The sequence below is a fragment of the Bos indicus genome, chromosome 9 (assembly GCF_029378745.1).
Source record: "Bos indicus isolate NIAB-ARS_2022 breed Sahiwal x Tharparkar chromosome 9, NIAB-ARS_B.indTharparkar_mat_pri_1.0, whole genome shotgun sequence".
NCBI classification, from domain to species: Eukaryota; Metazoa; Chordata; class Mammalia; order Artiodactyla; family Bovidae; genus Bos; species Bos indicus.
This window is the reverse complement of record NC_091768.1, coordinates 39,290,277-39,316,186: the sequence shown is the minus strand read 5'-3', so window position 1 is coordinate 39,316,186 and position 25,910 is coordinate 39,290,277. Positions and strand designations below refer to the sequence as shown.

The 25,910-nt window shown below is 33.9% G+C and overlaps 1 protein-coding gene across 5 annotated transcripts in view; it reads right to left on the bottom strand.

The window, feature by feature from the left end:
- REV3L (REV3 like, DNA directed polymerase zeta catalytic subunit) overlaps positions 1 to 25,910 on the bottom strand; it is a 178,244-nt gene that overhangs the window by 59,936 nt on the left and 92,398 nt on the right. For 4 of the 5 annotated variants that reach the window (XM_070795488.1, XM_019967201.2, XM_070795490.1 and 1 more), the window contains 7 exons: positions 23,461 to 23,580; positions 20,575 to 20,812; positions 15,113 to 15,255; positions 10,299 to 14,469; positions 6,214 to 7,124; positions 4,343 to 4,422; positions 2,894 to 3,019 (listed from right to left, as the gene is read on the bottom strand). In XM_070795488.1, the coding sequence (XP_070651589.1) occupies positions 2,894 to 3,019; positions 4,343 to 4,422; positions 6,214 to 7,124; positions 10,299 to 14,469; positions 15,113 to 15,255; positions 20,575 to 20,812; positions 23,461 to 23,580 (5,789 nt within the window). The remainder of the gene's footprint in view (positions 1 to 2,893; positions 3,020 to 4,342; positions 4,423 to 6,213; positions 7,125 to 10,298; positions 14,470 to 15,112; positions 15,256 to 20,574; positions 20,813 to 23,460; positions 23,581 to 25,910) is intronic. The other variant, XM_070795489.1, reaches the window with a different exon arrangement.

Here is a 25,910-nt window from a genome sequence, read left to right as displayed (position 1 = left end):
GGAAGAGAAGGCGGGAAGGTCACGATGGGATAGAGGATTAAGAGATACAAAATATTTTGTATAAAATAAATAAGCAACAAGGATATATTATACAGCACAAGGAAATACAGCGATTATTTTATAATAATTTTAAATGGAGTACCATCTATAAAAGTATTGAATCACTATATACCTGAAACATATAATATTGTAAATCAACTATTTCAATTAAAAATAAGACATGTCCTTCAATCTAGCATTCCTACTCCTGAGAATGTATCCAGTAGATATACTATGTGGCCAAAATATATGCACAAAATGCACAAAGATGTTTACTAAGATGATACTATTTTCAGTTTTTATAAATTATAAACGACTAAAAACCTAAATCTCTATCAGTTTGGAACTGGTTACTGCCAATAAATTAGGTGGCATACATAAATGCTACACAGAATGAATACTCTGTAACCTTTAACATTTTGAAAAGAATGAACCAGATCTATATGTCCTAATATGGAAAGATCACCATAATACAGTGATAAATGGAATAAATGAGTGTAATATGCTTCCACATATATAAAAAATGTTAAGCACATGCATAGAAAATGTCTGCAAAGAGACAAAAAACACAAAACTGTTTACTGTTTTGGGGGAAGGGAATTCATATGGGAGAGAAGCTTACTTTCAATGTAAATATTTTTGTCTTGAAGTTTTTTACCATGTACATGTAATAGTGCATGCATTCATCAGTAAATTTGTTATTAAGTACTTTTTAAAATATAAAGAACATTAATTATGTATAAGGCATATGGAATAAAACAAATCTCCAAAAATTGTGAAATGGAAACCATCTCCCTAAACCTAAACAAAACAAAAAATCAGTTTAATTAGAAAAGAAGGAACATGTGGAAAAACTATGGAGAAGACTGAAGACAATTTCGGGCCAAAAGAGTTCTGGAGGTTGATTTAGTTATACACTAGGCCAAATTTCACACTCCAATTTTGCCTTTTCACTCCTCAATATAAAATGCATTATAGTTCTTAGGGGTACTTTTTTTAAGCCAACATATGGAATGAAGAGATGGAGAGAGATTTACCAAGTGTAATCAGTAAAGAAGGGGGTAAGAAAAGGGAATACAAACCTCTTTTTCTGCACTGAGTACTTTATATGTAGAAGAGAGAAAGAGAGATTAGCCCAGGGTAATGGAAAAGAGGAAAAATGCTTGGAGCACAATTTCCTAGTAAAGGGAATAGAGTACAGTAGTTTTATTTTGGTGCATTCCCTATCTGACCACCAGGTGGCTATTTGGACTGTGTCTTGAGACACAAAAAGCATGTGAGGAAGCTACGAGCAACTTGCCAGACCTTCAGAGAGATTTTAACTTCAAGAAGGCCCAAGATTCTAAAATAGGGTTACATAGAATAAAACAACAGTATAAGAAGGAAAATACGTTTTTCAGATAATAACAGAAAAAATCAAATGCAACAAGTCTTTTTGTTAAGGTCTATCACATTTGCTTTAATAAATATTTTTTACAAAGTATTTTCTTTAACTTTGGAATTTTGGGTGTGTACTTGATAAGATAAACATTCCTGAGCTTGTTACTTAATTTATCTGAACTTCAGGGGATAGTATAGAATCAGATATAAAACAGGAACTAAATGAATGCTGCTGAATGAAGAAATGTGCAAATAAACTATTAGGTAGACTATGTTCTGATCTAATTCTAAAAAAGTAAAAATCTTAGATCAAAGTTAGGGTAAAAATGAGGACAATATTTAAATTTTTCTTAGTCAACTCATCTAATCCTCAGAAGATAGAACCTATTGGAGACCAAAAACCCAACCAAAAAAATCATATTCTCAGCTATAAGGGCAAAGACATAAAACAACTGTATAAACCAGTACTGACCCAAAGAAATATGAAAGTCACATTCATAATTTAAAATTTTCCAGTACTCACATTAAAAAAGAATAGGTTAAATTAATTTAAAATATTTTCACATAATCAATATATCAAAACTACCCATTCAACATGTAATCAATATAAAAAATTACTAATAAGGTATTTCATATTCTTTTTTCCTATTAAGTCTTTGAAATCAGTATGCATTTTACATTTATGGCACATCTCAGTGAGGCTGCAAACGTTGTAATGGAAATAAATTACTTAAAATTAAAATGAAATCTAAAATTTCATTCCTAGATATGTAAGCCAAACTTAAAATTCTCAATAAACATATGTTAGTAGCTACCATTCTGACGGCACACAAATAAACAATGAAAATATATCCTAATTTCACCTCTGTGCCAATCAGACATGTTCTGAGTTGTGTCTTCTTTACAGAAATATTTACAGTAAACACAGATAAATTAACAGTGAATACAGATAAATTTACAGTGAACCATTCATATATATTCTCCAGTAAGAATGTACATTTTTTTCAAGATAGCGAAGTCTTTGCATATGGTTTGTGCTGTGAAGATAACTGGGTTATAAAGATTACATGAACAAATGAACTGTACAAACAATAATTCACTAAGTCAACCAAACAGACAATGCAAGTAGGTAGGGATGTAATATAACATGGTAATATAACAATCCCAGAGTAATATACAGAGTTTCAAATAGCTGAGAAACGTTTTCTAAATTTTAGCTTCTTTTTAAAAATTTCAGGTATAAGGTTTGAGAAAATTGTGAAACCACAAAGCAGTCTCAATAACTGATGACTACTTTAAAAGTTTCTCTGTTTCATACAAATACATAAAATAGTAAGGATAATAAGAACAAGATAAAGATGAACAGGTATAGAATTCAGTGTAGTCCTCTCTCTGTAAAAAATTTCTGTACTTGTACCACAGAATAAAACGTAAGAGTTGAAATGTGTATGTGTCCTTACTGTTGCAGTTTTACCTCGTGTAAAGCTTTCGCCTCCTCTAAGTTTTGTATGCTGACTTTGAAACCATAAGTATTGTTTAAGGATGGTCCATCAATCTGAGAAGTTTCTTTCTTTGGGGTATTTACTGCTGCAAATTGATTCTATTAAAAAAAAAACACACAGAGGCAGAAAAAAATAATGAGCAATCATTTCCTTTCTTTTGATTACTTATTTCTGCTTAGATAACTTTATGCATTTAGTAATACATGATAAATTAGTACCATCTCCTTAAGTAAAAGAAGAAACTTAAGTATTTTATTTGCATTTTTTCAGGCTAGTAACTCAAGATACCAGAACTGGGTATGTGTAGAAATATCTGATATAATCTGTTAAGTCAACCATATATTGATTCTTGAGTTTACAAACCCCCAATACAGAAAATAATAGCTTTGTAGAGAGTTGACATTTGTACCACATGGACATTTATCTTGACCTTTCTTGGAAATATGACAAGCAAGCAAGCAAGCAATATATTTGCAAGTAGTCTGGCTAAAAATGTATAAAAGATTTAAAACTGTGGGTTTGTATTTTACCCTAATACAACATGTATCTGAAAGATAAACTAAAGTATTATTTTCAAGGGGTTAGAAAGAATGGAATCTATTTTTTTTTTAAATAAAAAAATATATATTCTGATTTCCAAATCCATTAATCATTTTCCTGAAAGTGTTGATTTATGTTGATAGAGCACTCATACTTGTTTTTAATATATATGACTTTTAATTCAATACTGATTTAAAAATGATAGTTTTAAAAAGCATTTGTAATCTCAAAATAGAAATACTAAAATATATTTTATGTAGTTAATGATATTTACGAGAAGTGGCCAATACAGAAGTGATCTCTATCATATATTTCTAAGGATACATGTCTAATGCATACTTTTTTTCACATAACCATGTATTTCCAGTTAAGTATTACAACAATTTTTAGTATTTGAATAAAGACATTTATGATTTTTCAGAGTTTTGGTAATAAATAATGTTGCTTTCCTTTGATATTTAGCAAAATGAACTGAAAAATCAATAATGCTATATTTGAGAAAAAAGTAATAAACCAAGAAAAAGGATATACTTTTGGTGGGATCAAAAATCACTTACTTGAGCTCTGCTGTCATTGGATTGTTCTGATTTTGCCAGTAATCAGTTAATGTATTTGTATCCTCATAATCCACATTTTGGCTATCATATTCACTTTCTCTGTAATATTTGTATTTACATATAAGAATCTTTTAGATCCCAACAACAAAAAAAAATTTTTTTAATTAGGCAATTTCTTGTTGTCTCAAAGACATGTAAATAAATGATGCAAAAATATAATAAAATTATTAAAAAATTGAGACACAAAGTTATCAATTATCTAACTGAAATCCAAGAATAAGAATGGATCTTCCACTGATCTTTAAATATGTTTAGCATAGTTACCTTTGCTTGTGTTAAGAGTACTCTTCTAAGAGCGTCAGTATTACTTCCTTTCTTATGACTCAATTTCTGGATTTTTGGTTCTGTAGAAAGAAATTTTATATTTAACATACAAATCAAAATTGCCTGCTTCAGTGTTTTTGTTTTTTTTTAATTTTTGTTGTTCCAACTCCTAGGTACCATTCATGAGTATGGTCCTATAAATTCTTCACAAAGATTTCACAATTTAAAAATGAAACTGATTCCAACCTGTGATTCCCACACTAAAATAACTTTTAATATTTGTACTATTAAATAAAAACATTTAGATTTTAGTTGTTGGATTTTATTCCTCAGTTATTACCCTAGGGAACCATTTAATCCATTTATTCACTGACTTATCAAGTATTTATGAAGATGAAGAAAAAAATAATCTTGTACCCTTGTGAGGTCTAGAGAGAGAATCAGACATTAATCAAATACATATAGAAAAGTAAAATTATAACTGGGATAAGTACAACAAAGCAGAAGATAATCGAGAAATTTTATCTAGTCAGGGAATTTGGAGAGCTTTTTTGAGCTAAAATACAAAGAAAGAATAGAAATTAACTAGGAAAAGAGTGGGAATTTTCCCTGATTACCAAACAAAAAAACTGGAAATTGTTAAGGGTGAATAAGAAGGCTAGGGTAGAAGCCCAGGTGAGAGATGAGGGCTTGGTAGTACCTTGGTAGACAGAGGCAGAGAGTTTTGGGTAATTTAGGAAACAAAGAAGTGTGAAAACCACAGGATGGGCAGTGAGGGAATCAGGTGATATTATAAATAAGACCACTGTTTCTGACCCGTGTAACTCAGTGACAGAACTCGTGGTACTGTCCATTCAAATTAGGAATAGTTTTCAATGTGTGGGCATGTATGCGTGTGTATAAAGCGTGCTAGGTGATTGGTAGTGAATGGATACAATGAGATCATAAACTAAGTTTAAAAAATACTGACCTTGTGGTGCTTTTGAGCATTCAAGTAGAAATGCCAAAGGTAGCTGGATATAGCATTCTGAAGCTTTAAAGAGAATTCTAAACTAGAAATTAAAATTTGTGAATTATCAATTCTGTGGGCAGGAACTAGGTCATTGAGAGAACACAGAGTAAAGAAAGCTTAAGGCTAAGCCCTAATAAACTACAATATTTAGATAATAACTGAGAATATGAGGTAAACTTCAAAGGAAAGCAAGTGGGAAGAAACAGAGAAGTAGGGGTAGAGCCAAAGGGAGAAGCAGCTCTAAGAAGGAAGGTGTGGTCATAAGAACAAGGGCTGCTTGGAGGGCATGCGATAGAAAGACTGAAAAACATCCACTGGATTTAGCTACATGAAGATCGCAGAGAATCTTCACAAGATCCATACTGGTGAATTGATGGGGGCAGAATCCAGTTCAGAGTGGGCTGACAAATGAGTATGATGTAAAGCAATAGAGCTATCAACTCAGAGAGATCTTTTAAGAAATTTGGCTTTAAGTGAGAGGAAAAAGAGTACAGGCTAAAAGACAGAAGGTCAAGACAGGTGTTTGGTTTTCTATTTTACAGGGTGGGAAATATCTGGATATACATCAAAGCCAGTAGGAAATTAAGTTGAGAAAGAAGATAAGGTTTCTGAGAGGGCTCCTACATTTTACCCAGAAGGCAAGAAGAAAGGATGGAAACAGATGTGAGTATATTTCACAGCAGAAAGATAAAAAAGTTATCATGTGATGATATCCAAGACAGGATAAAATAACAATAACCTCTCATTAGCTGAGCTAAAATTACATTTAAAAAGCTCTGATTTTCATTACATAGTCAATGCTGCTTTCATTTCTGGTATTTGAAGAGCTCCATGGTGATTTTGTTATTTGTAAACTTACCTGTTGACAAAGGGCTAAGGCCAGTTGCCTCAGGAAGCCTTTCTAGTTTTCTCTGTATGATTGGTGTACTATGAAGGCAAAGTGATTCACATATCTCAGTTCTTGTCCTAACATTAACTGGGGATATCACTAGAGGCTCCTGGGACTCAGTGCAGGGGCTCTTCTGTACACCATCTTTTACAGGCTTTAGTAAGTTCTCAATAGTCAGAGAATGCAGGTCCCCTACTGGTGATGAGGGTCTCTCATCTCCATTTAATGTTTTGGAGTCTGGGGATGCTGCCTGTTGCCAAGGGGGAATTGCTGGAGAATCAGGAGAGCTATAACTAATGTAATAGTCATCGTCATCATCCTGATCTTTCTCAGCATCACCTGCAGAAGCAACTAGTGGCAGCGTCTGACTTTCACTTGCAGTCTGATGGCATTCTGTGGTTGGCGCTTGTAAAGCAATCTGAGAATTGTCAACATCTTCCTTGGTATGTGCTGTAGTGGGGAGTGTATGTGGAGTTGTATCCATTTTTGGAGGCGCTACAGGTCTGTCATCTGGATTAACTGAAGAGCTGAAGTCTTCAGCAGATTTTACAACTCTAGTTGGCTCCGTTTTAGACAGTTTCTTGGAACGTTCATATTCTTCTTTGGCTTGAAGCCATGCCTGAACCAGTTGTCGACTTGGGGCACATTTGCAAGGCATGATCACAATTTTTTTATCTTCAGCCATTTTACGGTTATTACTTGATCCTTTATTGACAACTGCTTGGCCATTGCGAGGGGGTGACCCAGGTCTTGGATTTTGAGTCATTGCTGAGAAGGCTGTTTTCCATAGACGAAGTCCTTCCAAAGAAAAGTCTCCCTCAAACTCAGCCAGATCATTTGGAAGTCGAGTTTCTACCATGAGAAGCCGTCCGCCGATCTCCCTATAAACAACATATTTTAGAACTGTTTTGTCTCAAAGAAAAATTACCAAAATATTTAGCTCCTTAACTTAGAGATTTTTAAAAGTTCTTTTTGGAGTTTTAAAAATGCTTATTTCTTTCTTCCATTTCCACATCCTATGCCCCAACCTCCACAAACATATATTTTATGCAGGTACATTCTATCTTTAGTCTCAATATGCTTTTTCTAACAGGTATATGACTACTAAATTAACTTCCTTTGGAAGGTATCATCAATACCAGGGAAAGAAAGTGTCCAATGAAGCCTTCTTTTTAGGAGATGGTACAGACACATCCGATTCCTTTCCTCTATTCATCTTAAATAACTTTCCACTGTCACCATATAAGAATTAAAATGCTGGAAGAATTTATCATCAGAGACTATACCCCAGATTTTATCTATAACCTCTTTATACATTCTCTACTCTCTATGCAGCAGTCTAGCAAAGCCTGTCAGTTCAAACAAGTCTTTATACCCTGCCAAATTCCCTCAAACATTACAAAAGTCACACACAATTGATGTAAACTACCGTAATTCTTTCTCCCCTTTACATGAAAAAGGTTAATACTAACGTAAGAACTTAGCAGTTGGCAAGGTGCACAAAGGTTAAGTGCTACTAATGTATGTGAAGAATCACTACTTAAAAGGAAACCTGGCCTCGTTTCTAATAGTTACTGTAAGTATTAAGCTAAATTTCGTTCTCTAACCTATCCATAGGTCATGTATTTATGCCTTCTGCAGCAACATAATATTACTTTTTCTTCTTCATGGTATCTCTTTCATGAGTATGAAGATCATTCTTAGTTTCTGCAATTACTTCTTGTAGGGCATGATTTCCCCAATGACCTGGTCACTTTTAGATAAAACTCAATGAACTGAATTCTTATTTTTGACTGGAGCTGCAGGAACAGCACCAGAGTTACCACATTTCCTTTCCCCCTATATATGGAAAGATTCTAGCTCTTACTAGTTAACTCCATAATCAGGATTAGCACCTTCCCTGTACCTACGTTGCAGCTTTATGAAAAATTAGGAGAATTATTGTTATCGAAGGAAATGAGTACACATATGTGACTATACCCAACTCTAATATTAATAATACAGAGATCATAATGAAGTAAAAGATAAGCAAAAATTGCTGAGGTGTGGTAAGTTCAGCTTTCTTGGATATTGTCAGCAGCATGCTAACTGCTACAACTCATGCTATAATATATATCAAGAGCCTTAAATTTTTCAGTCATCCTATTTTGAGAGTTTTAAGTAAAGACTCCAAAATACAAGAAATGCTTTATGAAGACGGTATCACATAATTCTCTATAGTAGCCAAACAGAGAACAACGTTTCTGTCTAGTAATATGCATGTGATAGAATATTATGCAGTCATTTAAAATGATGTTTCAAGACACTCATAAATTTGGAAAATGTTTACATTATAGTGGTGAGTGAATCAGTTTCAACATAATATTGTGATTATAGTAAGAACACATCAATAAAACAAAATAAAAACTATACTGAAAAATGAAAACATTAAAATAGTAATAATGGTTGTTACTAGGTAGAGAAATGGTGTCATTTTTATTTCTTCTTTTCCTAAATTTTCTACAGTGAATACATAGTTTTTAATTAGAAAACTTTGTATAGGGTACAAATTTCAAATATAATGACTATCATATCCTTTTATTTCAACTGCAGAATAAGCGCCAAAGTTGGACAACAATTAATAGTAACACAGAGTAAATGACTAGGACATGCTAAGTTAACTAAGAATTAAGAAGATGTGCAAGGCTAAGGAAGAAAATACAGATGAAAAAATAAACCATAATCACTACTGGTAAAGTCAAAGTCCCCAAAATAATGGAAACTAATGGCTAAGGAACATACGTTCATATATTCTGACAGTGAAATAAAGAGTTCCATTCATGTTAAAAAACCAAATGTGGGTACCAGGCACAAAAGAACAGCAAAACTATGTGCCAGGCAGTGCGGGGGTGAGGCAGGGTGAGGGATTTTCTACCTTTCACTTCAAATCCTTAGAGGAGGGAACTTCTACTCTGTATTTCTGATCACTTTTTCTCACCCCTTTCTTAAATGGACTCTTGCAGAAATTACTGCTAATCTGCTGGGTAAAAAGCCTGGCATTCACTGTCTGTTTCAGTAGGGTAAGGAACACAGTGCTGCTCAAGGTCAGTGCATACATGCAGTGTGGCCTGTTGCCTTTGCTGGCACATCCTATCTCCTTCCATCATTTAGATTAAGCAGGGTCTGCCTCAGCAGTCCTGGCAATTCTGCTCTGCTTCTGACTGGATGGCTGAAATGAACTGCCTCTCTCTGCAACTGATTAGGTAAACAGGATCAAAGACACAGGGGCAGGGCCCAAAGCCATCCCTTAAACTTCTTGGATTAAGCCTTGTCCTCCAGTTTAGCGCTTATCAGGTATGTTCTATCTTGGTGATGCAGGCAGGATAGGATACCTACTTAACTACTGATTTATAAATAGGCCAGGGCTGTGGTCTATTTATAAACCTTCACCTTTTGCTACTGGCTTTGTGTGTGCATGGATCTGTCTCTCTGTTTATCACTTTTCTGAAAAGATTCTTAAAAGAACAGATGAGGGGAATCAAAGTCCATCTTGTACTCCTAATAAATGTACAACAACAGTAACAATATGAATGAAGATGCTGGCAATATGAAAAGAGAGTGTATGTAATAGAAACAACTTAAAATAATCTTCATTTAGAGAAATATCTTAAGAGTATTTAAAACATATGTATGCTTATTTTCAAACTTTTTTAAAAAAGTTCTTAAAATTATGAAAGCTTACCACTTAAATACCATCTTTAAAATGATAATACTATAAAAGTATTATGACATCCTTCTTGGCATCATGTCATAGACAGTCTCTAATCCTTTAATGTTGATGCATTGCAAAATAACAGATCCAAGACCAACACTGATCAATTTAAATAAATTTCTCTGGGTACAACTATCCACCCAGTTTGTGAATTCTTTTAATATGTCCATAATTACAAAATTGTTTTCATAATGATATACTTACAAATACAGTATCAGAGAGAAAGTAGTACTCAGTTACCAAATTTTGTTACATACATTGTAATTATTCAGAGTGACCCAAGGGGAAAAAGAATTCTGATTACCTGGGCTTTTCTGGTACATCAGAAGGATTACTGCAAAACGGTTCTTGGTAAATGGTTTCTGAAAGGTCATGATCCAACAAAGTTGCCATAATTTCTTCCCTACTTGGTGGGGACATAAGTGGTTTCAGAATGTGAGCAGTTCGAGGAGTGAAACTGCCGTTTTTAGATTGCGAGGGAGAGCTGGTAGACCTTGGCGAACTATCCGGAGTTGGTGTCAACACATCAGTGTTTCTTGAAACATACAATTCTAAATCTTCAGAGGCTGCATCTACAAGTTCACCATCAGGGGAGGATAGTATTGTAGTAAAAGAAGTATTGACTGCATCAAGAGACTGCCCCATTTCTTTTCTGGTATGACTTTGAATCCAGTCTGAACTGCCCGGCTGTGAGAGGCTAAGAAACACTTCTTTGCTTATTGAACTCCTATTTAATCTGGATTTTTCATTTAGACAGTTCTCTGACTGCTGAATACAGAAAGTCTCCATAATTGAATTAGACCGAGATGTTAGAGGATGAAAGGTATTTTTCCACTGATTGTTGCGATGATTCTCATTGCTATCTATGGGTGATTTCTCAAATAGTTCAGGACTTAGAGTACCAGATCGAATCCATGCGGTTGAGTCTGAGGCATGATGTTTGTCTTCATCACATTTCTGGTTATCATGACTTAAAAACTCAGTTTTTTCTACAGTTTGTCCTGGGAAAAGATCCTGAACTGCATCACTTAGGAACTTCTGAGGCAAATTCTGATCAGCTGGGACAAACTGACTTCCAGAATAAAAACTACAAAATCCAGTTTGACCTATTGTATTAATATCAAAATTGTAATTATGTTCAGGGGACAAGCTATCTTCAAGTGAATAACAACTTTCAAAACCTGGATCTGAAAAGAAGATGGGACTATCATCTGATAGGGAATTATCCAATTGGCCAGAGTTTTGTAAATTTAGAGAGTCTACTTTAAGAAGTTTGGGAATTTTTTCTTTAGGTTTTGTACTTCTGGGAGTTCGAGGTTTTCTTGGAGATGTTACTGATCGTGTTCGTTTAACTGATTTGTTATGCTCAAGGGAAACAGAGATATTTTTGTTTGGCTGCTGTTTATTAGATAATGGGTCTTGTATACTATTTCCATTTTGTGCTTTCTGTTGTCTTTTTTGCAACAATTCTTTTAGAACTGCCAGTCCAGACTGTCCTTCACCAAATGCTGAAGGTGTTGACATATTTCGATTCCTACATTGAGAAAGTGCTTTGGTTTGTGAAACTGCTTCTGACAATGGCTTTTGCTTTACCCTTTCAGGTTTAAAGTTTGACATGTCTAAAATAAAACCCCTTTGTTTTTGCTCCCAAGCTATTTGTTTGATTGGGCTTCTCAAAGAAGTTATAAAGCAATTATTAGGCATCTGACTTTCTTCTGAAGCTGCATTTCCTGGAGAACAAGTTTCACTGTGCTTTGAACGTTCTGCCATGCACACAATCTGCTGCTGACTATCTTTGCAATGCAAAAAATTAGGGGCATACGTCTGGTCTGGCTTTGATTCTAGGGAATTACGATATTCATTTAACTTTCCAAGAGATGACAAATAGCTTTTTTGTATATTTGCATTCTCTTCTATCTTTGGAGACATTATACCAGAAGACATCTGTGTACTCTGTGCTACCTGAGACAAATGGTTTGAAAGGTCAAATATATTTTTTTGAATCAAGCTTGATTCTTTTAGAGTAAACATAGTATTTTGACAATGAGATCGCTGAACATTAATTTTTGAGATTCCAGGTCCTAAAGAACTACAAACAACAGAAGAATTCACATCATCTCGTGAACTGGGGAAGGCCTGCAAATCTACAGGTTTCTTGCTTTCTAGGAAAGAAGAAAAGCAGCCAGATAAATTCTGTTGTGCATGAATTCCAGTGGGGATAGGAGCAGAAAGAGGATGATCTATAGCAGAGCCCATTAATGACACATCTTTCTGTTTAAAAAGTAGTTGAGAGCCTCCAGAATTATCTGCGGTCTCAGGCCCATTCTGATGTTTCAGCACAAATTTCACTTCAGTACCAGCTTGAGATTTTAGTTTTTCTTCCTTTAGTGTTGTATGCTTTCTTGGTGTACTTTTCTCATTTGTTTTTTGTTTCTGTTTTGCTCTTGGTTTCTTTTTTCCATCATCTACTAGTTTATTTGTCTGATTTCGTTTGTTCCTTTTCTTAGAAACTGTAGAGGGATTAACAAGCTTTGTTTTTGATTTCTTAACCTGCATTCTTGCTCGACTATTTTTTCCTATACGGGAATTAACAGTCTTACTATTATATACATTAGGACCCTTAAAAAGCATTGCTTCTTTATCGGCAGCAGCCATAATTTCTTCAGCTCTTGGATCTGTGGGAGACCAGCAGCGAGGTGGAGAAGAGTTTATGGGACTTGTGCTTCTCTCAGAAAGAAAACCTAGTTTAGACATAACATCACTATAATTTGAGTCACAGTCTTCGGTTTCAGCATTATAAGATGGTGAAGGAGGAGAAAGAATAGCATGTGACCGTTTTTTCCTGAAAGACAAAGTTCTTCTAATATTTTCACTACTTGTCCTTTGTTGTCTACCAGTTTTTTTCTTAGCAGACTTATGTTTTGATTTTCTTCTGTGACTTTTCTTTGGTGTTAATGGATAAATGGGATATTTGGTTGCAGGGGAGTCAGGAACTTTTGGCCAAAAATCTTTCAAAGGTGCAAGTTTTTTATACAGTTCCATTTTTTCCTCTGTTAATATTACTTGTTTTTCTTTAGAGTCTATTTTTCCTAGTTTCACAAGCATATTTTTCCTCCCTCTAAACCTATTAATAATAATGTACTTTATGATGACAGGGGGCAACTTTTTAGACATTTTTCTGCGTTTTCGAGATTTGAGAGTTCCATCTAAACTTTCACCAATTTCCATGGGATGAGGTAGGCTAATTTTTGAGCTGTGTGTTACAAAACTTGACTCATTATCTTCATTCTCATAATTTACCTTGCGTTTGGCTCTAAGGGTATATTTATTTCCATACAATCCAAAGGACTGCTCAGTTTCTAAGGTTCCTTCTCCAAAGTGACAGTCTACAAAACTGTCTGTAGATGTTTTATTTTCAAAAGTTCCACGGGTGACCTTAATTAAATCGCTAGCCAATACATTATCTTTCTCAGAATTATTACTATTACAAGGATTATTTTGTATATAATTATCTTTTGAGGATCCAGTCTCAGCAGTTTTGGTAGAAGTCTCTTGATGACCCGAAAGCTTCTTTTTATTCATTTTTAACCGGGACTGTTTATTGCCAGGTTGTAGTTTATATGTGACAGGAGAGAGCTTTTGGGGCCTACTGAGACAATTAGAGAGAACAACACTGGGAAAAAACATATAATGTGCTGCTTGCTGGCTGAGGCTTGGTTTTTCTGTTTTATGTTCTTGAAATTCTTCATATCTAATTTTAAGTTTATTTAGTCCACTTTCATCAGCAATGCTATCAAGAGAATGCATCATAGTTCTATTTTCCCCTGAGCAAGACAGCAATTCACAATTTTCATTTAATGATGAAGGGAATAAACTATTCAGAGCTGTGCTGTTTCCTTTTTCATTTCCTTCAGAGGATAATTTACTCTTTGAATGATTTAAGTCAGAAAAGTTCAAAGAATTTTTGCCCAATGTACTTTCATTAGTGTGACGGCTCATATGTATAAAAGGGGCATCCTTATCAATTTTCCTAATGTTTGTATACTTTCTACTTGGTATTTGTCTTGTAACAGGTGGAATATTGTCTTCATAATCAAAAGTACTACTTTCACAGGAAGATACTGGGAGGACATCTTTCTTACCACTCTCTTTATGAGAGTTTTCTGGATGGACAGAACTGCTTAAAGATCCAGGATATTTCATAGAGTAAGTGCTTTCATTTGTAAAAGAAGTGACTGAATGATCTAGACTTTTCTCTAGTTTGCTTGGCTGTGAAAGGTCTTCAATTAAATCTTCCTTGTTCAAAACATGGGAAGAAAGGGCACTTGTGTGTTTACACTGAAAGGTAATCTTAGCAGAAGATGGGGGCTCTAATGTAGCAGCATCTTTGTGAAAGATGGAAGGTTTTACTGATAGCTTGCTTGTTGCAATCACAGAAGAGTGGGTTCTAGAATTTTCATTGTTCAGTGGATTGTCTGAAATGAGGAAAAAAAGAATTTGCTTAACTTCAACTCTTCTAATTTTTAAAATATTTTCCTATATCATGATGCTATCACCATGAAAGAAGTTATATGAAATTACAGTTGTATGTTTAAAATAGTTAACTCAACAGAAAGGTCGTTTTCATACTAGGATATCTCAATCTGAATAATCGAGAGTTAGTTACATTTGACTATTAGTCATTATTTTAAACACATATGCCTTTGATTAAAAACAGATGGTATCAATATTCATGCTTTTTGAGAGAATAAGCGGAAAAATCTCATTGCCTTGGAAAGTTTCCATAAAATAACACACATCTTTGCATTATCACTCTTTTTTTGCATTATCACTTTAAATAAGCTAAGCATATTTCTTATAGTTTTCTATGGTTAAATGTTACAATAAACTGATTAAAGTTTATAAAGCTCTAATCAGTGATTGATAAAAGCTATCCTCTTAGAAATGAGAAAAGACATATTTTATCTACATTCTCTCAAAAGAAAACATCCTTGAGAAGGACAAAATCTAACAGTATTGTCATAGTCTCACTTAGCCAACTGTGATTATATTTTTCAAAATCAAATATATCTTCAGCCCCTACATAACAAAATGCTCACAGTAGACTAGTTTACTTACCACTATTTTCATCTGCAGTTCCATCTAACTGAGGTATAGAAAGATTGGCTAGAAGCAAACTATTATTACTCCATTCCATTTCTTCTTCTGAAGATGAATCATCTTCTTCTGTTGAGCTTCTATGGGTATTTCTGCACAGTGATCTAGGGAATATTAAGATTCATCAGTGAGTATGAGTATTAGAAAAAAGCATCTCAGACTCAAATAATTTGCCTAATTTGACACTATAATAGTAAAACTGAACAAAGCAGATCTGAAAATTAAAACTAGAAGATACCACCATTCCTATATTCACAGCTCCACAATGTCTTGGATTACCATATCTAGTTATGTTCTTCCTTATATTGTCCCCTTTATCTTATCATTAAATATACACATATAACAGCTTAGGTGAGTACCTGGTAATTTGTAAAAAGGTGGCATTTTAGGATATTCTAAGAAGTCTCCATAGATACACAATTACTACATTATGATTGGAAAAAACAAATAAAAAGACAGGCAAGGGGTTATTCAGGTCAGGGATGAAAGAGAAGATAAAAGGGGTCAGACAGATAGGCTAGGAAGCAGTACAGGTATTGAGTCAATCCCAGCAGGAGCTGTAAAAGCATGGTTACTGAGGAATGCAGATGGACTGTGAAGTCCAGATGGATACTCCCCTTAAGTTCTATCTCCAACCAATTTACATTTTTCACTAGATCATAGCTTGATATTTTCCCTTCCATCTGGATGGGCAAACTTACTTTCTACCCACACCTTTTTCTTTCACTTGTCTTGAAAATATTACTTTATTATATGTAGAATAATTTTTTCATTAAACCTTTTCCAAATAAAAATTATTAATGGCTCAAACTGTTAATAACTTTCTTCCTATATTATACAAAAATTTTTCATTTCTTCCTTTGTCCTGTGTAGCCATATGTAGCATATCTATGCCATGTTCCACATGATAACTTTTAAAATATTTGAAGGGATTTTTATCATTTGTTTCATAATTCTTTTCTAATTAGAGTAAATATTATCTATTCTTTCCACTGTTCTTTAAAGTGATGGTGCTCACAAATCCTTCTAGTGTTCTTCTTCTTTCACTTTACTTTTTCAGTATGCTTAAAATTTGGTACTTGGGGCAGAATATAATATCCAATATACAAGCAGAAATTAAATGACTCCCATTCTAGATACTATACTTCTATCAATCTTTCTCTAATATACTTTTATAAATGTTCAAGATATTTTTCCAAGGTTAACCTCAGGGTGATTTTCACAGAAATGATCCAGTCAATGAATACACAAACATTAAATCATTATGGGATAAACGAGGCCTATTATTTTAAACATGTTGGCACTACTGGGAATAAGAAGATGGTGATTTTACAAGAATGTTACATATTTGAATGCGTATCTATTTAATATGGGCATGAAAATTTAAATAGCTAAACCAGATATAATCTAAGAAACTGTAGAAGAAATGCTAATAATAGATTGAAGGTAAGAATCAAAGGGACAATATCAAAATAAAACAATGAAAGAACAACAAAGACAAAAGAAAAACAAATGGAAATAAGAAAAATGCTTCATTGATGCCACATGATCAATCAAATAAAAATATCAAATAATTAACAAACTTTGCTGAAATATAAAAGAAGCAACCCAACTTATTACAGCAAGATTTCAATACATCAAATAAATACTATAATTATTTTACTAATAAAACCCAAAATCTGTCAGACTAATAAATGTTACCGCAGGTACATCTGGTAATCAATAATTAAATTCACTATTTTGGCAATCATACACTACAGATTTACTGTGCTCTTAATAAAGTACAATTTATGGCTTTCCCACAGAAACTGTTAAGTCTAGAATGAATTGTAGGTCTACCTAGTCTATATTTGTGAAACTGACTGACTGAACAAAAAAGCCTATGACCCTACACCTTATTAGGCATCATCTTTTCAGTTTCAAGATATTTTTGAATCTGTATTTTGTCATTCAATGAATTATCAATCTCCAATGTTTCTGACAATCTCAATTGAATCAAGCATGACATTTGGCACAAAGCAAGCATTTAAGTGGTTTTTGAATGCAAAATCATGCAAGTTCCCTATGAACCGATCTAATCAGTCACTACTACCATCCTTCTTATCTATAAGGATGTTATGTAGGACTTTGTTAAACATCTGGCTGAAATTAGACTCAGTCGACTATTCCATTTCCCTAAGTAACCATATTTTGAAAAGATATAAAGACAGTAGAGCATGAGTTGAACTCATAAAGGGTCTTTATATTTTCTGCTTCCCTTTGTAAATGCCCACGAAGTGTTCATTTAATAATCATAATTATCACTCCTATTACAGGGGAGCAGAACTAGAAACAAGACAACCAGTTAAAAAGTGGTTTGCTTTCCAGATAAATAATAACACTGCCCAAACTAGATAAGTTTAACAACAGATAGAGATGTACAGGAAGGCAAGTTAAATATGAGATTGAGGTCATATTTAAAATTTTGGAACATTTAAAGAGATTAAACCTAACTTTATTTTTATCATTATTGAGATATAATTGACACAAATGACTATGAATTTTTGATGCACAGCATAAAGGCTTGATTTACATACATTGTGAAATGATTACCACAATAGTTTTAGTTAATAGCCATCATCTCAAACTCATTCTATGAGGCCACCAGCACCATGATAAAAAACTAGACAAGGATACCATATAAAAAGAAAATTATAGGCTAGTATTACTAATAAAAATAGATTCAAAAATCCTCAACAAAATACTTACAAACTGACTCCAGCAATACACTGAGTACCATACACCATGTTCAAGTAGGATTTACCCCAGGAATGCAAGGATTTTTCAGTATTCGCAAGTCAATGTGATTACACCACATTAACAAATTGAAGAATAAAGACCATCTGATCATCTCAACAGATGCAGAAAAAGCTTTTGATAAAATTTAATATCCATTTATGATAGAAACTCTAGAAAATGGGCACAGAGGGAACATCATCAGTTCAGTCACTCAGTCATGTCCAACTCTTTGCCACCTCATGGACTGCAGCATGCCAGGCCTCCCTGTCCATCACCAACTCCCAGAAATTTACTCAAACTTATGTCCATTGAGTCGGTGATGCATCCAACCATCTCATTCTCTGTCGTTCCCTTCTCCTCCCACCTTCAATCTTTCCCAGCATCAGGGTCTTTTCAAATGACCCAGCTCTTTGCATCAGGTGGCCAAAGTTGTGGAGTTTCAGTTTCAGCATCAGTCCTTCCAATGAACACCCAGGACTGATCTCCTTTAGGATGGACTGGTTGGATCTCCTTGCAGTCCAAGGGACTCTCAAGAGTCTTCTCCAACACCACAGTTCAAAAGCATCAATTCTGCAGCACTCAGCTTTCTTTATAGTCCAACTCTCACATCCATACATGATTTCTGGAAAAAGCACAGCTTTGACTAGGCAGACCTTTGTTGGCAAAGTAATATCTCTGCTTTTTAATATGCTGTCCAGGTTCGTCATAACTTTTCTTCCAAGGAGCAAGTGTCTTTTAATTTCACGGCTGCAGTCACCATCTGTAGTGATTTTGGAGCCCGAAAAAATAGCCTGTCACTGTTTCCCCATCTGTTTGCCATGAAGTGATGGGACCGGATGCCATGATCTTCGTTTTCTGAAATGTTGAGCTTTAAGCCAACTTTTCACTCTCCTCTTTCACTTTCATCAAGAGGCTTTTCAGTTCCTCTTCACTTTCTGCCATAAGGGTGGTGTCACCTGCATATCTGCGGTTATTGATATTTCTCCTGGCAATCTTGATTCCAGCTTGTGTTTCATCTAGCCCAGTGTTTCTCATGATGTACTCTGCATATAAGTCAAATAAGCAGGGTGACAATATACAGCCTTGATGTACTCCTTTTCCTATTTGGAACCAGTCTGTTGTTCCATGTCCAGTTCTAACTGTTTGTCCTGATCTACATACAGATTTCCCAACAGGCAGGTCAGCTGGTCTGGTACTCCCATCTCTTTCAGAATTTTCCAAAGTTTGTTGTAGTTCAGAGGGAACATGCCTCAAAATAATACAAGCCATTCATGACAAAGCCACATCTAATATCATACTCAATGAGGAAAAGCTGAAAACATTTCCTCTAAGATCAGGAACAAGACAAGGATGCCCACGCTTGCCACTTTTATTCAACATAGTTTTGGAAGTCTCAGCCACAACAATCACAGAAGAAAAATAAAAGGAATTCATATTGCAAAAGAAGTAAAACTCAGTGTGTGCAGATGATGTGATGCTACATATAGAAAATCCTAGAGACACCACCAAAAACTACTAGAGCTCATCAATGAATATGGTAAAGCTGCTGGGTACAAAATTAATATAAAGAAATTCGTTGCATCTCTATACAACAAACAACAAAATATCAGAAAGTGGGCTTTCTTTTTTCAATTTCTGATATAAGGAGGCACTTCCATTTTGTCCCATTTAGGACACACATATTGATACTGTGTATATAAACAGATGATTTCTAAGTTAGGTGTATGGGGAGAGCATGAATTTAAGCAAGGTGGTCAAAAGATACAAACTTCCAGTTATAAACATGACTAGGCAATATAATGTACAACACAGTGACTATAGTTACCATTACTGTATGACATATATGAAAGTTAAGAGGGTAAATCATAACAGTTCAAATTACAAGGAAATAATCCCCCATTTCTTGTTTCGTTTCCTTTGTATTAGAGGATAATTGCTTTACAATATTGTGTTGGCCTCTGCCATACATCAACATGAATCACCCACAGGTAGACATATGTCCCCTCACTTCTGAACCCCCCTCCCATCTCCTATCTCATCCCACCCCTCCAGGTTGTCACAGAGCACTGGGTTGAGCTCCCTGTGTCACACAGCAAATTCCCACTTGCTATCTATTTTACATATGGCAATGTATATATTTCCATGTTATTCTCTCAATTCATCCCACTCTCTCCTTCCCCCACTGTGTCCACAAGTCTGTTCTCTATGTCTGCATCTCCACTGCTGCCCTCCAAATAGGTTCATCAGTGCCATCGTTGTACATTCCATATGCATATCCCCTATTTCTTTTTATTGTATCTATGAGATGATGGAAGTTAACTGAAACTACTGTGGTAGTCATTTCACAATATACATAAATCAAATCTTTACGCTGTACATCAAAAATTCATACAGTGATGTATGTCTTATACCTCAATAATAAAGGGGAAAAAGTTAGGTTTAATCTTTTTTAATGTACTAAAATTTCATTTCACTTGGAATATGAAGTTTATTCCACATTAGAAACAACGCATTATTTAAAAGAGTTTTAAGTCAATTTAGTTTATAAGGTGCTTTTTATTATGAATAATAGTAAGAATTTCTGATTAAAGAAAACTGATAATGACAGAAAGTTATTAAAGGAACTGAAATAACTAAAAAGTTACCTCTTTTTGGCACAATGTTCTTCAATATTGCTGTCCCACCTCTGAGACATTACCAAACTAAGCTCCATTTCTTCTTTTTCAATCTGTGGTTCATTTTCTTCATCATCACTATTTTGAGGATTTTTACTGTTTCCAAAGGAACGACACGGTGATGGCATCCTATTTCTTCCCCTGTGATAGCCGTCATTTTCCAAACCAGCAAGAAGATGTACCAGAGCCTCATCAGGACTACTGTCCACTACAAAACAAGTAAAGCATCACCAACAAATAACTTACACTTTCTAAATAATTCAGATCAATTATATATAAAACATTAAGAATCATATATGCTGGCACATGCTGAAATGCCACTGGTACAGAGATTTATGTATTGATATAGTTCTTCCATCCAAGTATGACCCTTGGACCACCTGTACTAGAATGATTTTGTGTCCTTATTAAGAAGAAAATTCTTAAGATACCATCTCACATTTATTGAATTAGAATTTCTGAGGCAAGGCTCAGGAATTTGCATGTTAACAAGCTGCTCAAGCTCTTACTGCTTAAGTAAGGCTGAGGAGCACTAAACGAAATATAATCACAAATGATTATAATAAATATAAAATATATAAGTATATGAATTAATGCTAAGTGAAACATGTCAACACCTTATCCCTCATTTGAGATTTATTTAGCTCATAGGATTACCAAACAAAACCTGTAATTGAAAAACACAGGAGAGCTTTGAAAGTGATTAATAGCATTACTTCCTGAAGACCACCACTGAGATATCATATCATATGCACTAGGTTTGATAAAATCAAAGACAGATAATAACAAATGTGACAATATGTGAAAAACTTGGAGCCCTCATATAGTGCTGGTCAAACTGTACAATGGTACAGCTGCTGTGAGGGAAAAAAAGTTTGGCAGTTTATTAAAATGTTAAACACAGAGTTACCAGGAGAGCCAATAATTCTATTCGTAGGTATATACCCAAAAGAAGTGAAAACATGTGTCCAAACGAACACCTATACATGAATAATCACAGCTGCATTACTCACAATAGACAAAAAAGTGGAAACAACTCAAAAATCTATCAACTGAAGGAAAGAGAAATGAAATATGGTTTATATCCATATGATGCAACATTATTCAGTAGTAAAAAGAAATGAAGCACTGATATACACCTCAACATGAAAACATATATTCCTTAAAAACATTATGCTTAGTGAAAAGAATACAGAAACAAAAGGTTATATGATTCCATTTATATGAAATGCCCAATATAGGTAAATCTAGCAAAAGAGAAAACAGATCAGAAGTTGCCAGAGGCTGAGAGGAGGGAAAAGAGAGAAGGGACTACAAATGGGCATGGGGTTTCTTTTTTAGAGTGATAAAAATGTTCTGTAATCAGATAGTGAAAATGATTGCATAACTACATGAAATGCTGAAAACCACTGAACTGTACAAGTTAGAAGGTTAGTTTTACAATATGTGAATTATATCCCATTAAAAGTTATTATCTAAAAAAATATCATAAAGAAGGAGGCTGTTCTAATCTAGTACACAACCTTTTTCTCTGTAAAATATAATATTTAGTAAATGGGAATATATTGTTTCTGTTTTTCTTTGCTGACAATGAAGAAACTAGTTCAATCATGCTACCAAATATAAGGCAAAATTGAAGATATTTGCCTATAGAGGCTATTTTGGCAAAAATCTATTTCTTAAACCTAGAATTGCAGTTTATTTTTCCTGACATACTTTTTAAAAAGTTAATATTAGCAAATGATTTATATATATTTGACTCAGATCTTTGACTAACATTGAGACTATTTTTTGCAACTTTAAATAAGTGAAAATTGTATCAGCTGGTGATACATTTTATTCACTTAGTATGAAGAAATAAGAATACACCTTTCTCTTTTTCAATTTCTTTAACTGTCTTTTTATAACTAAAATATAATTTAGGCATATAACATTTATTTACTCAGAGAAATAAAACATTTTATATTATAAACTTCAAATTAATTTTTAGATGTGGTCTTTGGATCATTTCTTCCTATATGTCATGTCATTCATTTAAAAAAGAAAAAAGTTACCTACCTTCATATAAAATGTTCTTGAAATATGACTGTGTACAGTAATTTTGATATTGTCCCTAGTCACTGAGTTAATCTTCCACTCAAATGAAAATGTAAATAACAGAGAGAGGATACTGTGGAGGGGTAGGATCACATTTGATGCTATACCTCATTTGATACAGTAAGAATGGAAAAACAAAGTAAGCAAGAAACATAAAATCGTTATACCGAGCAAAACAAGATGCAGGAGGTTCAATGATATTTCACTTTTTGCAATGAAAATTTAAAAACATTTCTGAAAAAGATATCAGTAATTTAGAGTAAATTACTGAAATGAAATCTAGTAAATGGCTTGTAACAGTAATGAAAATGCATTTATGGAAATGTAAAAGATACTCAGAAATGACTGTTATGTCCTATGCTAGTCAAGAATTAATAGCTTGAAAGGTATTGTCCAGGGAAATTTCTGAGACTTATTAACAAAGAATCAATCATGGTATTTTATTAATGTACTTAACTTTGAAGAATTTTAATTCAAAATAAACACATTTCCTCTTAAAGCAATACAGTTCTCTTTCAACCAAAGTGAAGTTAAGAAAAAGAGAGTTATTTTCTTTTCCAACTATTTAACAGAAAAAGCTGTATGGAAAACAAAAAAAGAAACTATACTTCTCTTAATGCAAGATTTCCTTCTTATACTGAGTAAGAATTTATTCAACATGCAACTTTAACCTCTTCAAATAAAAGAAAAAATACTACCTGATATATGCACTTTTGTTGATTTAACATACTGAAAATTTATGACAGAATAGTTGCTTACAGAAAACTCGTGACTCACTCAGTCTTTGGGTCAAAGGCTGAAAAGTCTGACTGTTTTCCATGAGGTTCAAAATTGCTTCTTCATTAATAAGAGCTTCCTCCACTTTGGGTCTAGTGTGACCTTAAAAGGACAAAAATACAAAAACATTAAAGTAAATGACCTAAATCTGAAGCTGCTTACAATTTGTTTAAATTAGAAAACATTACAATGTAAACCTACTTAAAATTTTGAAGTATTAGTGATATATGTTAAATAAAATATAATAAACTTAATGAAAGCCACAGGAAACCTAACCAGTCACACAGGAAAAAAAAAAACCCTGAAACTGTGATCACTAAATGTTTACAATCTCTTCACTAAATCAAGTACCTAGTTTGTACAGTTATATTACCCTGATAAAGTCACTGTACATTAAAATCTGTAAAACAAGTTCTTAGAGGGAAGTTCATAGTGATATAGGCCTTCTTTTTAAGGAAAAAAAAAAAGTTGAAATAAGCAATCTAATCCACCACCTAAAAGAACTGCAAAAAGAAGAACAAACAAAACCTAAAGTCAGCAGAAGGAAGGAGGTAATAAAGATCAGGGAGGGAATAAATAAAGAGAGATTCAAAAAACTAGAAAAAAAAAAAAAATCAATGAAACTAACAGCTGGTTCTTTGAAAGGGTAAACAAAATTGACAAACCTCTGGCCAGGCTCACCAAGAAAAAAAGAGAGAAGATCCAAATAAAATAAGAAATCAAAGAGGAGAAATCACAACTGATACCACAGAAATACAAAAAACCGTAAGACAATACCACAAACAATTAGACAACCTAGAAGAAATGGATAACTTTGTAGAAACATACAGCTCTCCAAAACTGAATCTAGAAGGAATACATCTTGAACAGACCAACCAATCACTAGACTGAAACAGAATCTGTAATTACAAAAAAAAAAAAAAAACTCCTTACAAACAAAAGTCCAGAACCAGATGGTTGCACAGGCAAATTCTACCAACCATACGAAGAAGAACTTATACTAATTTTTCTCAAACTCTTCCAGAAGACTGAAGAGGAAGGAACACTTCCAAAGATAGGCTATGAAGCCACCACTACCCTGATGCCAAAACCAGACAAAGACACTACAAAAAAACAAAAATTATGGGCAGTATCTTTGATGAATATTGGTATAAAAATTTTCAACAAAATATGAGAAAACTGAATCCAACAACACTTTAAAATGATCATATACCATGAACAATTAAGATTCATCCCAGAGTCAAAAGGATGGTTCAACATACATAAATCAATCAATGTGATCTACCACATCAAAACACAAGAAAAGACAATAACCATATGATCATTTCAATAGATGCAGAAAAAAGTATCTGATAAAATTCAACATCTTTCATGATTAAAACCCTTACAAAAGTGAGTAAAGAGGAAAACATATCTTAACATACTAAAAGCTATCTATGACACATACACAGCCAATATAACATTCAATGGTGAAAAGCTGAAAGCCTTCCACCTAAAATTTGGAACAAGACAAGGATGTAGACCCTCACTTCCCTTCAACACAGTATTGGAAGTTCTAGCAACACCAATCAGACAATAAAAAGAAAAGGTATTCAAATCGGTAGGAAGAGGTAAAACTGTCATATGTAGATGGTATGACATGATATATAGAAAACCCTAGACTCTACACACAAACTACAAGAACTAATAAACAAACACAGCAAGGTAGGAGGATACAAGATTAACATACAGAAACTGCTTGCATTTCTTTACACTAACAATAAAATATCAGAAAGAGATCGTAAACAAATGTCCCTTTTAAGGTCAGATTAAAAAGTAAAATACTTAGGAATAAACCTCACCAAGGAGGTGAAAGATTTATATGCTGAAAACTATAAAACATTAATAAAGGAAACTGAAGATAAATTAAAGAAATGGGAAGATATTCCATGCTCTTGGATTACAAAAATTAAATCTGTTAAAATGGCCATGCTGCCCAAAGCAATCAATATATTTAATGCAATACCTATCAAAATACCCATGACTTTTTCTCAGAACCAGAATAAGCCTAAAATTTATACTTTGGATATAGATTCTGGATCTCCTAAAAGATCCAGAATTGCCAAAGCAATCCTGAAGAAAAAAAAAAGCAGGAGGTATAACTCACCCAGACTTCAGACAATCTACAGTAATCAAAACAGCATGATATTGGCACAAGAACAGACATATGGATTAATGAAACAGAATACAGAGCTCAGAAATAAACCCACACACGTTTCCCCACAGGGACCACTCTGTTCCCCACCTGGACTACTCTGTTCCCCACGCGCATTCTATTTTTCTGCCCTTGATATTCAGACTTGAAAATCAATGTTTTCAACCCAGGACATAGCTAGAGTGTTTAATCAAGACGAAAGAACAAAGAAGAAAACTACAAAAAAACAGGTCATCCC